This window comes from Peromyscus eremicus, unplaced genomic scaffold, assembly GCF_949786415.1.
Source record: "Peromyscus eremicus unplaced genomic scaffold, PerEre_H2_v1 PerEre#2#unplaced_72, whole genome shotgun sequence".
NCBI lineage: Eukaryota > Metazoa > Chordata > Mammalia > Rodentia > Cricetidae > Peromyscus > Peromyscus eremicus.
This window is the reverse complement of record NW_026734313.1, coordinates 921093-934560: the sequence shown is the minus strand read 5'-3', so window position 1 is coordinate 934560 and position 13468 is coordinate 921093. Positions and strand designations below refer to the sequence as shown.

The 13468-nt window shown below is 41.6% G+C and overlaps 1 protein-coding gene across 1 annotated transcript; it reads right to left on the bottom strand.

The window, feature by feature from the left end:
• Window positions 1-12241: 12241 nt before the first annotated feature.
• On the bottom strand, window positions 12242-13198 carry LOC131901351 (vomeronasal type-1 receptor 4-like). The gene has a single exon (XM_059252530.1). It carries the CDS (start codon window positions 13157-13159, stop codon window positions 12242-12244), a length of 918 nt encoding a protein of 305 aa, XP_059108513.1. The 5' UTR covers window positions 13160-13198.
• Window positions 13199-13468: the final 270 nt, after the last annotated feature.

The window sequence follows — 13468 nt, the reverse complement described above, 5'->3', positions numbered from 1 at the left end:
GTTTCCTGAAGGGGAAGAAAATCAGTGATGAGTGTTTGGGTAAGAATTAGGGGGTTAAGCTGTGGCAGATCAGGCCTGTGATAGAACAAAGGCTGTCATTAAAATAGCAGAGAGGGAGGTCTTGGTGGGGGGCATATGGCATGGGCAGTGGCCACCAGATCAGGAGATTTTCTTGTTCTGGAAGGGGTGGCCTTTCTTCCACCTCCTCTGTTCCTGACCAGTCAGTGAGAGGCAAGCCATCTTTCTGGTTGGCAGGGTGATGTTGGACATTTCTGGCTGGGATCTGAATAGGCTTTAGCTGGTCCTTTCTGTGGAAAAAAACACAAGCAAAGGAATCTCTTCCCACTATGGGGAAGGGGGTCTGGTCTCTTCCATATTCCATCTATAGGGTAATGCCATATTATCAAGATGGGAGATTATTTGAAGGTTTTATATATGTAGAATATTTTTAGAGTGGGCATTGTCATTGCCAGCTGCATCGTTAGAGGTGTAAATGATCGTTTTTGTTTTAAGTCGATATTTATAGCTTTTAATTTTTTTTTAAATTTAGGACAGGATATATGTGCCATACCCTGTAACAGATAAAGACTGAGAAACAGTGGAAGGTCCTGGCATCCAGGTCCAGATGTGATGTGATAAATAGGCACCTCAGCCTATTGTCCCAGATTTGAAACAGATACATATTAGGGACAGAAAGTAAAGTTAAAAATTAGCTTTGATTACAATTTAAATATTGACCAAGATGGAATCTAGTCAGAGCCACCAAGAGGAAACTTTTTAGTAGTGTGGCTTTGATATATATGTTTAGCCATTTCTACAGACAAAACACATATATTCTCCCTCTCTGTTGTTGATCCAGCTGGGATCTCCCGCTCACCCAAGCTCTCTTTCCCTCGACCCTCGCCCTTCACTACCCCCACTCATGTCCAGGCTGTTCATGTAGATCTCATTCCATTTTTCTGTCATTGGGCGATCCCTGTGTCTTTCTTGGGGTCCTGTTTTCCAGGTAACCTCCCTGGAATAGGAGACCATAGTAAATGAAGACCACATGAGAATAGGAAGAAACAAAGTGCTAGAGAGGCCCACAGAAATCCACAAAGATACCCCCACAATAGACTGCTGGCAATGGTCGAGAGACAGTCCAAACTGACCTACTCTGGTGATGGGATGGCCAAACACCCTAATTGTCGAGCTAGAAACCTCATCCAACTACTGAGGGATCTGGATGCAGAGATCCATGACTAGGCCCTGGGTGGATCTCTGGGAGTCCAATTAGCGAGAATGAGGAGGGTTTATATGAGCAAGAATTGTTGAGACCAAGGTTGGATAAAGCACAGAGACAAATAGCCAAACGAACCGAAACACATGAAATATGAACCAATGGCTGAGGGGTCACCAACTGGATCAGGCCCTCTGAGTGGGTGAGACAGTTGATTGGCCTGATCTGTTTGGGAGGCATCCAGGCAGTGGGACCGGGTCCTGTGCTCATTGCATGAGTCGGCTGTTTGAAACCTGGGGCCTATGCAGGGTCCCTTGGCTCGGCCTGGGAGGAGGGGACTGGACCTACCTGGACTGAGTCCACCAGGTTGATCTCAGTCTGTGGGGAAGGCTTTGCCCTGAAGGAGATTGGAATGGGGGGCGGACTGGGGGGAAGGTGAGGGGGGCGGGAGGGGGAAGAACAAGGGAATCTGTGGCTAATATGTAGAACTGAATTGTATTGCAAAATAAAAATTTAAAAAAATATATATTATCATAAACTTTTATAAGGCTATGTTGTGATATTTTAAGAAGTACAATTCCCAGAGTCCTAGAAGGTGTCCTAGCCCTTGGGCAGGTGTTTTCTTTTAAGAACTTGCAGAGTTCCAGGAAATTACCTCGTCTCTGGGTAGGCACTATCTTTGAAGAACTACAATTCCCAGAATTCCAGGAAGTTATCTGGTTTCTGGGCAGGCGCTCTATTTTAAGAAATACTTTCATGAAATAATTTACCTATTGATGAATTTAGTTTATTTTTGTATGTCAATTGGCATTATAGGTAGCTACTTTGTCCCTTATGTCAGGGAGTTTCTTTGGTCTCAACCTAGCTCTCAGCTGTTATGGGGCAGGGAAGATACCTTCCATAGGTGCCTTCAGCTGAACTGAGACATAGGGTGTCACAGCCCGGGAAGGCTGAAATGCCAGTCAAAGTCTTGTTTATCAGAATCAGGTGATGAGCTGTTCAGATGAAGGGACAGGGAGCATTTATGTCAGCTGGACTGGTTTATATTGGCTTTTAGTTAAGTCCAGAGCTCAGTAGCTGGTAATTTGTAGGTGTTTTTTGGATGGTGATTGTCAGCCAAGTGCAAATCTTTTAAGATACAGACTGGGCAGAAATTAAAATTCAGGAGCTTAAGAACAAAATCTTACATTTGGAACCCTTTTTGTTTGATGTGTTGACAGGTGGATCCAAGCCTTATGACTTTGATTCCTTGAAGCTTACATGAATTTTTGTGTAGTCCCAGAATGAAGGGACAGTAGCTCGCACAAAGTCCCACTACTAGCTGAGGAGATATTGTAACTGATAATTGCTGAAAGGGATTCAGTTCTCTAATAATGTGAGCCTAGGTCAGAAACACTGTGGGAAGGTTCCATTCAGAAGAAGAATGCAACATAACACGGACTTGATGGGAACAGAAGAAAATCATAATTGTATTTGTAATGTGGAGAGAGTGGATGTGGAAAGAGTTTGATGAAAGAGCTGAATACGATCAACAACACTAAATGAAATTCACAAAGAATTAGTAATATTAAGAAATACAGAGAATCAGGCAGGGGGACGTGACTGTAATGCTAGCACAGGAAATGCAGTATAAAAGGCCATCACACTGAATCCAGCCTCTCATTAACAAGAATTATAATCCCAGCCACTGCTGGCACAGCAAGATCCAATCTCAAAACAGTTGTAGAGCAATGCAAGAGATTTGTTTTGTATTTGTTGAACACTTTATTGAACCTACATCATACACACCCCACACCTTCCCCAGCATTTCACTGCTTCTTCCAATGCATTTAATCTCTTGATTCAAGTCACTTTTTATTTTTATTACACCATAAGTCCAATACTGCTGCCCACAGGTCTATGGGTTTTGGGTTAGCACGATGGCATGGGGAGATGGCCAGCTCTTATATCACAAAGAAAATGACTCTAGAGCTCCCATCTTGCCCCGGACTTCCCTTCTGGAGCTCAGGTGAGTCCCCCAGATTGCCCCGGACCCCATCCCTGGGCACCAGCCACTCCGGGGAAGACCTGCCCAACTTGGCCCCAGGTTCTGGCCACCGGGCAGGTTCCCTTCTAGCCCCACCAGGAAGGATCCCCTTCTCCAAGACCCCTGGCAGACCCTGCAGTCTCCACGCCCTGCCCCCACCCCCATCCACCTGAGCCCCAAGCCTCATCCTGAGACTTAGAGGCCGGCCCCCAGCTCCCATCTTGCCCTGGATTTCCCTTCTGGAGGAGAGAGAGAGAGAGAGAGAGAAGAGCTCCCATCCTGCCCCTGACTTCCAATTTGGATAAGAGAGCTCCCATCTGGACAAGAGAGAGAGACTCCCTGAATCTGTCAGGTCGCATCCGCCTCGACCAGCAAGGATGACGCGACGCCAGACTCTTCTCTAAGCAGTTTATTCAGGAACCTTGAACAATCTTCTGACCCCGGGGAAAGTCTTTTTCTTCTTCTCTCTCACTCTCACTCTCCCATCCTCTCTCTCATTCTCACTCACAGTCACTCTCACAATCACCCCTCTCGGGAAAGTCAGCCCACGCCCTTTATAGCCACTGGGCAATCAACCCCGTGGTGCCACGTGGACAATGCCGCTAGGGTCAGACATATGCAAGCAAGCCAGATTAGGTCCAGGTGTGCAGAAGCAAGCCAGATTCTAGCCTTAGCCAAATAAGGAGCATCTGCCATCGGGAAGGCAGAAACCAGATGCCGCGCCATCTTTGAGGCACGGCCGTGCACGGCTCTCTACACTGTCAGCTCTGTCTGAACCAAGTGTGTGGATAAGGCCAAGAACGAACCACAAGGAGATGGGTATACGTCAAGACAAAAACACATACAACAAAATGAATAGCAATACAGCATCACCAGGCCCTAGCCCTCCTCCAACACCTAGACCTGAACATCAGAAATTGGAAGAAGCAGAAGAAAATAGCCTTATGAATGACATCATGAAGAAGCTAGAGGCTCGTTTAGAGGAAAAGACAAAAAATGTGAAGAGTGCTGTAAACAACTAGAGGAAAGGGCAAACAAATTAGAAAAAATCAATAAAGTCCTAGAAGAAAACAATAAAGTACTGAAAGAAAATCAAGATTAATCAATGAAACAAATGAAGGAAACAGTCCAAGACCTGAAAAGGGAAATAGAAAAAATGAAGACACAAACAGAGGGAATGCTGGAAATAGAAAATCTGAGAAAATGATTGGGCACTTCAGATGCAAGTATAATCAACAGAATGCAAGAGATGGAAGAGAGGATCTCTAGTGTTGAAGATACAGTAGAAGAAATAGATTCATCAGTCAAAGAAAACACTAAAGCCAACAAAGTCATGAACGAAAATGTCCAAGAAATTTGGGACACCATGAAAAGACCAAACCTATGAATAATAGGTGTAGAAGAAGGAGAAGAATACCAACTCAAGGGCACAGAAAATATATTCAACAAGATCATAGAAGAAAACTTTCCCAACTTAAAGAAGGAAATGCCTATGAAGATACAAGAAGCCTATAGAACACCAAACAGACTAGACCCCCCAAAAAAAAATCCTCTCGCCACATAATAATTAAAAAAAAAAAAAAAACTAAATGTACGGAATAAAGAAAGAATATTAAGAGCAGCAAAGGAAAAAGGCCAAGTGACATATAAAGGCAAACCTATCAGAATAACACCCGATTTCTCAATGGAGACTTTGAAAGCCAGAAGGACCTGGACAGATGTAATGCAGACACTAAGAGACCATGGATGTCAGCCTAGACTAATATACCCAGCAAAACTTTCAATCATCATAGATGGAGTGAACAAGACATTCCATGACAAAGCCAGATTTAAACAATACTTATCCACAAACCCAGCCCTATAGAAAGCACAAGAAGGAAAATTCCAACCTAAGGAAGTCAGATACACCCTCAAAAACAGAGGCAATAGATAAAGCCACAGCAGTAAACCCCAACGAAGAGAAGTACACACACATCACCACTAAAAAATAACAGGAATGAACAATCACTGGTCATTAATATCCCTCAATATCAATGGACTTAATTCACCTATAAAAAGACATAGGCTTACAGAATGGATACGAAAGCAGGACCCATCTTTCTGCTGCATACAAGAAACACATCTCAAATTCAAAGATAGACACTACCTAAAAATAAAAGGCTGGGAAAAGACTTTCCAATCAAACGGTCTTAAGAAACAAGCTGGTGTAGCCATCCTGATATCCATCAAAATAGACTTCAAACTAAAATCAATCAAAAGAGATCAAGAAGGGCATTACATACTCATCACAGGAAAGATCCACCAAGATGAAGTCTCAATTCTGAACATTTATGCCCCAAACACAAGGGCACCCACATATGTAAAAGAAACATTACTAAAGCTTAAATCACATATAAAACCCCACACATTAATAGTGGGAGACCTCAACACCCCACTTTCACCACTGGACAGATCTCCCAAATTGAAATTTAACAGAGAAATAAAGGACTTAATTGATGTCATGACCCAAATGGACTTAATCGATATCTACAGAACATTCTATCCTAACAAAAAAGAATATACCTTCTTCTCAGCACCCCATGGAACCTTCTCTAAAATCGACCACATACTTGGCCACAAAACAAATCTAAACAGATACATAACAATTGGAATAACCTCCTGTGTTCTATCAGACCACCATGGTCTAAAGTTGGATTTCAACAACAACAAAAACTACAGAAAACCTACAATCTCATGGAAACTGAATAATACCCAACTGAATCACCAATGGGTTAAGGAAGAAATAAAGAAAGAAATTAAAGACTTCCTAGAGATCAACAAAAATTAAGAAACCACATATCCAAACCTATGGGACACTATGAAAGCAGTACTAAGAGGGAAATTCATAGCACTAAATGCCCACATAAAGAAGTTGGAGAAATCTCACACTAGTGACTTAACAGCACACCTGAAAGCTCTAGAACAAGAAGAAGCAAAGTCTCCCAGGAAAAATAGATGCCAGGAAATTATCAAAGTGAGAGCTGAAATCAATAAAATAGAAACAAAGAGAACAATACAAAAAATTAATGAAACAAAGAGTTGGTTGTTTGAGAAAATCAACAAGATAGACAAGCCCTTATCAAAACTAACCAAAAGACAGAGAGAGAGCATCCAAATCAACAAAATCAGAAATGAAAAGGGGGACATAACAACAGACATTGAGGAAATCCAGAGAATCATCAGGTCATACTTCAAAAACCTCTATTCCACAACACTGGAAAACCTAAAAGAAATGGATAATTTTCTGGATAGGTACCACATACCTAAATTAAATCAAGACCGGATAAACTATTTAAATAGTCCAATAACCCCTAACGAAATAGAAACAATCATTAAAAGTCTCCCAACCAAAAAAAGCCCAGGACCAGATGGTTTCAGTGCAGAATTCTACCAGATCTTCAAAGAAGAGTTAATACCAATACTCTCTAAATTGTTCCACACAATAGAAACAGAAGGAACATTACCAAACTCCTTCTATGAGGCTACAATTACCCTGATTCCTAAACCAAACAAGGATACAACAAAGAAAGAGAACTACAGACCTATCTCCCTCATGAACATTGGTGCAAAAATACTCAATAAAATACTGGCAAATATACTCCAAGAACACATCAAAACAATTATCCACCATGATCAAGTAGGATTCATTCCAGGGATGCAAGGATGGTTCAACATACGAAAGTCTGTCAATGTAATACACCATATAAACAAACTCAAAGAAAAACACCACATGATCATCTCACTAGATGCTGAAAAGTCATTTAACAAAATCCAACACCCCTTCATGATAAAGGTCTTGGAGCGATCAGGAATACAGGGAACATACCTAAACATAATAAAGGCAATTTACAGCAAGCCAACAGCCAGCATCAAATTAAATGGAGAGAAACTCAAAGCAATTCCACTAAAATCAGGAACGAGGCAAGGCTGTCCGTTCTTCCCATACTTATTCAATATAGTACTTGAAGTTCTAGCCAGAGCAATAAGACAACATAAGGAGATTAAGGGGATACAAATTGGAAAGGAAGAAGTCAAGCTTTCCCTATTTGCAGATGACATGATAGTATACTTGAGCAACCCCAAAGATTCCACCAAGGAACTTATACAGCTTATAAACACCTTCAGCAACATAGCAGAATACAAGATCAACTCAAAAAAAAAATCAGTAGCCCTCCTATATACAATAGACAAAGAAGTGGAGAAGGAAATCAGAGATACATCACCCTTTACTATAGCGACAAATGACATAAAATACCTTGGGGTAACACTAACCAAGCAAGTGAAAGACCTATATGACAAGAACTTTAAGTCCCTGAAAAAAGAAATTGAAGAAGGTGTCAGAAAATGGAAAGATCTCCCATGCTCATGGATAGGCAGAACTAACATAGTAAAAATGGCAATCTTACCAAAAGCAATCTACAGATTCAATGCAATCCCCATCAAAATACCAACACAATTCTTCACAGACCTGGAAAGAATCATACTCAACTTCATATGGAAAAACAAAAAAACCCAGGATAGCCAAAAGAATCCTGTACAATAACACAACCTCTGGAGGCATCATGATCCCTGACTTCAAGCTCTACTATAGAGCTACAGTAATAAAAACAGCTTGATACTGGCATAAAGACACGGGGATCGCCCAATGACAGAGAAATGGAATGAGATCTACATGAACAGCCTGGACATGAGTGGGGGTAGTAAAGGGCGAGCGTTGAGGGAAAGAGAGCTTGGGGGAGCGGGAGATCCCAGCTGGATCAACAACAGAGAGGGAGAACAAGGAATAGGAGACCATGGTAAATGAAGACCACATGAGAATAGGAAGAAGCAAAGTGCTAGAGAGGCCCACAGAAATCCACAAAGATACTCCCACAATAGACTGCTGGCAATGGTCGAGAGACAGTCCAAACTGACCTACTCTGGCGATGGGATGGCCAAACACCCTAATTGTCGAGCTAGAAACCTCATCCAACTACTGAGTGATCTGGATGCAGAGATCCATGACTAGGCCCCAGGTGGATCTCTGGGAGTCCAATTAGTGAGAATGAGGAGGGTTTATATGAGCGAGAATTGTTGAGACCAAGGTTGGATAAAGCACAGGGACAAATAGCCAAACGAACGGAAACACATGAAATATGAACCAATGGCTGAGGGGTCACCAACTGGATCAGGCCCTCTGAGTGGGTGAGACAGTTGATTGGCCTGATCTGTTTGGGAGGCATCCAGGCAGTGGGACCGGGTCCTGTGCTCATTGCATGAGTCGGCTGTTTGAAACCTGGGGCCTATGCAGGGTCCCTTGGCTCGGCCTGGGAGGAGGGGACTGGACCTACCTGGACTGAGTCTACCAGGTTGATCTCAGTCTGTGGGGAAGGCTTTGCCCTGGAGAAGATGGGAATGGGGTCGGGCTGGGGGGAAGGTGAGGGGGGCGGGAGGGGGGAGAACAAGGGAATCTGTGGCTGATATGTAGAACTGAATTGTATTGCAAAATAAAAATGAAAAAGAAAAAGAAAATGACTCTATGTCCCTACCATCCACCCACCACCCTCAATTTTTGTTGAGACATCCCTTCTCCCTTGCCTGTCCAAGCTGGAATTTTAAGCTGGTTATTCACATACAGGCTCTTCTGCTGGTAACAACATCACCCATGAGATCAAATACTTTGAGTTTAATTAATTTAACTTTAAAAGAAAAATAGCTTAGTCTTTTGTTACAGTTTCTTTTGGGGTATTGCAGCTACACCAGGGCTAATGTTAAGCTTTTACTTCTTGAAGATCAAGACTACTTGAAGATATTTTCCTCAGGGATCAATTGGTCTTGCAGGAACCTCTAGTTCTTTTAGCCTTTCTTCTACAAGCTGATGCATCTAGGTAAGAATATGTCAAAGGCCTTGCTAGATCATGGCTTTGCTTGGGATCATGGAGGGAAAGTCTTCTTTATCTTGAATGTCAGCTTTGTAAACTGGACAAGGTTAGAGTCTACCTAGTACGGTCTCCATGGCTTCCCTGAATTAGGGGGTAGGTGACTTAACGAGGTACAGGATATTTTATGAGATTCTCCATGTTCCTCCAGGAGTTGGTTGACCTTGGAGGATCACCCCTCTTAATCCCACTGTCCACAGCAGTATAGACTTGCCAGTATCCTTACTGAGAACCCAGGAAGGCACTTATATCAGTTGGTATTTGTTAAATTATTGTTATTTTACACTTATGAATGTTTGTATGAGTGTATGTTTGTGCACCACATGCATGACTAGTACCCTGAGTCACCAAAAGAGGACATTGAATCTCTGGAACTGGAACCACAGATGGCTGTGAGCCATCACACAGGTCCTCTGAACTGAACCTTGGTCTTCTGTAAGAAAAACAATCTCTTATCTTCTCAGCCATATCTCCAGCCAAGTCTGGTATTGTTCTCTCCTACCTAATATTTATATAGAACTGAGACAGAAGCTAACACTTTTAATACACACTGACTGGATGGCCTCTTGTTCCTTTAAAGCAGAACTTGAAAAACTTTCCCAGGGCGGATCATTACTTTCAGAGAACTTTAATGACTTCATTGTGTTGAATTTTAAGCTTAAAAAGTCAAGATCACTGGGGCCATATTGACATCTCATCTTTCACATTGAATTTATGCCATACTTAGTCTTGGTAAGGATTTTCAGCTTTCTAACTGATGCTGGGGAAACAATCTTCCATCTTAAACTTTATATACAAATCCTTCTTTGCTAAAATATAGCCGTTCTTACACCTTTCCATCATTATCTTTTTCCTGTTTCCTGTTTCCTTTTCATTTTATATCCTTCCTTCACATGATGAAACATGATAAAATTAGCAAGTTAAATAAAAAAGAAAGTTTAATCCAAAACAGCATACATAGCATACTGAAATAAATTAATATTCCTAGAATGCACAATCTAAAATTGCAAAGCTTTAGATGTTCCCAGCAGACCTCAATGACAGCAATGTCAGACAGCAATATTTTCTGCCTTGTATAGTCCAGTAAATATTCTCACATAGGCATAGGAACTCATGATGGATGCTGCACAGAAGACATGATTTGATTCCAGGATGACAGGCTGGACACAAATCACATGAGAATCACTAAGATTTCTTATGCCTTATCAAAAGAAGATTTACACACACACAAACACACACACACACACAGAGAGAGAGAGAGAGAGAGAGAGAGAGAGAGAGAGAGAGAGAGATACAGAGACAGAGAGACAGAGACAGAGAGATAGAGTGAGGGAGACCCATACATAATCCTTATGTAGCCAACAGATGAATGAACACCATACAGTTCATTTTATCTTCAGGGTTTAGATTTCAGGGTGGAGATGTACTCTTCCTCATCTGTTCATGGTCGCTCTGCTGAGAGAATCCTATAGCAGCACATAATATATTGGAGGTGAGATAGATTTATCACATCATGCTTTATGTTTTTAATTAGTTGCAGTTTATTTTATTTAAGATTTGACTATACGACTATTTTTCCTCTTTTTTTCAAAATAAATTTTTATTCATTTTACATACCAATCACAAATCCCCCTCTTCCTTCCTCCCAGCCCTCCAGTCTTCCCTCACCCACCCACACCCCATTCCCTTTTACAAAAAGGTGAAGCCTCCCATGGGGAGTCAGCAGAGCTAGGTCCATTCAGTAGAGGCACGTCAAAGCCCCTCCCCCTGCCTAAAGGCTGTATTACATCATTCTTAAATATACAGTGAAGATATTGATCTAACTAGATGACAGTTGGTCTAACTAGAAAATGATTATTCTGTGGGTCACCCTCAGTTCCCAAAAGACTCACCAAGAATTCAAAAATGTAGCATTAAGAAGGGTAAAGCGTGCTGAAATCAGATCATAGAATACACTATCAGGAGAGAATAATCAGGGGAAGATGAAGTCCTATAAGACTTCATAGGAAACTAGGCTCTTCATTTTGATTTTCAGTGATGAAGTGTAAAAACTGATGTCATAAATCCCAGAAACGTGCCCTGGAGGAGATGGGAATGGGGAGTGTGCTGGGGGGGGGGGGGGGACAAGGGAAAAACAATTAAAAAAAGGAAATAAAATAAATAAATCTCAGAAACGAAGTTTCCATGTCTTTATTAATATTTATCCCCACAGGAACATTTCCTTAGGGAAATTTAAAGGTTTACCTGGATGTGTGAGAAGCAACCTTTCGATGCACAATACCCTCCCTATCCAATATGGCAGTATTTCAGATAAATACATCAGAAACAAAGGCACAAAAGACTAGGAGGACACATATTTATTGTTCAGGTACCTTATATGTGTCCAGGATAGAAAAACATCTCGGTTTTCCACTTTAAAATTTACATCTGCCCATTGACAACAGTACGCCAATACATAAAGTTATTAGCTTTGTTCTACATGAGATAACATTTGTATAAACTCTTCACATGACAAGCTAGATATGTTTGCACAGTACCACTGGTAAAGGAAAGATTATCAAGTATATGCATTAATTGAAGTACATGGAATCCTCTAATCCATCAACACTAACATATTGACTACATAAGATAAGTGTAAGTTATGTCATAACTGGCTCATCCTTCTTCCCTTCCTTCCTTAATTCCTTTCTTTCTATCTTTCTTTCTGTTCTTTCTTTATTTCTATCTTTCTTTATTTTCTTTCTTTCTTTCTTCCTATCTTTCTTTCTTTGTTCCACTTTCTTTAAGGAGGAGGTGGTTAGAGAGTTATGTGACTGGGGCTCTGTATCAGAGGTTGTCCAGTATCTCACTCCATAGCATTGGGATATACCATTAATTACATTCCATTTCTCCTGGATTAACTTTCCCAGTGCTGGGATGCCTATAGTGAGTCATAATGTTCCTTTTGTAAAGATGGATTTTTAAAACCATTATTTACTATAGAGTGTTTATGACTGTTGTTAAAGCTGTTTCCTATGTTTGGCCTTTAGACTGTGGTTTTCAGCAGTTGAAGAGCACAGAACAGGGATCCTTAGGATCCCTAAAGATCAACAGGAAGGGAGAAATAGTGGGGAAGCCTGCAGTCAAAGCTTCACCTACATTCCTCAACAAGAGACCCCAGTCTGTTAAAACAGTGTGAAAGATGATACAAATAAAATTTAGGAGGTACATGGCAACAAATATGACCACCACCATCAGGACAGTTTGGGCTGCTCTGGTCTCAGCATGGCCTCTGTGGTTCTGATTGGAAGTGATGATGTGCTGTGTTCGCTGGTGATGCCTATAGAGGAGAATCACCATGGAGACACTGGTCCAGGCCATGATGCTGATGAATGTGGCATCATGGGCAAAATGTAAGAAGACGATGCCTACATTGAACCCAGATGTGGAACAGAGAAATTTGCTGTTATTGTTAGTGTCATTGCCTGTGCTCTGTGGACCAGTGACTTTGATTGGAATGTAGACATTATTTAAGACACTGAACAACCAACAACTGTAACAAGAATAACTCAGGACATCAGGGGTTCTTCCTCGGAGCATCAGCCTACCCCAGTGACCAGGAACAAGAGTGAGAAACTGATGGATGCTCAGGGCACAGGTGGAGCACATGTTTGTGCTTCGAGCCACCAGGCGAATGAAGAACACAATTTTGCATTTCAGGTTAGTTGCAGGTTTCCTTGGAACAAAAACCATCATGTTGGTTGGAAACGCAGTGACAAGGAGAAGGAAGGCATTGGTCACAGCCAAGTTGGTGACAATGACCTGTGTGGGCCTCAGTCGAGAGCCAGTAAAGATGGGAGAGAAATTATGGATAAACAGAAGAATGTTGGCCACAGTCCCAATCCCAACCAGTAAAAGCAGGAGCATCTGGAGAGCCAATTCCTCAGTGGTTTTTAGAGCTTTACTCTGAGAAGTCATGGAGAGGACTTCTGTGCAGACTGGAGTGATGACCAGGAGGAATACTGCTCTCTTGAAGACACTTCTAAATTGTCTGAGCATAATGAATGATTTGAGTCTTTACTTCTTCTATGAAGGGAGATACTACTGTACCACAGTACAGGAGCTTGTCCTGGAGAACACTGCATAGACAACTGAGACTATTATTTTGTACTTCATGTACTTTCCCTCACCTCATGATGCAAGTGTATTAGTGATACAGCTGTTTCTTTCATGGTCAACATGACACCCATGATAACATAGTAGTACATATTAATATATGAACATTGA

What these genes read in the sequence shown, in the direction of transcription:
- LOC131901351 (XM_059252530.1), bottom strand. Translation starts at nt 13,159, where the DNA reads ATGACTTCTCAGAGTAAAGCTCTAAAAACCACTGAGGAATTGGCTCTC.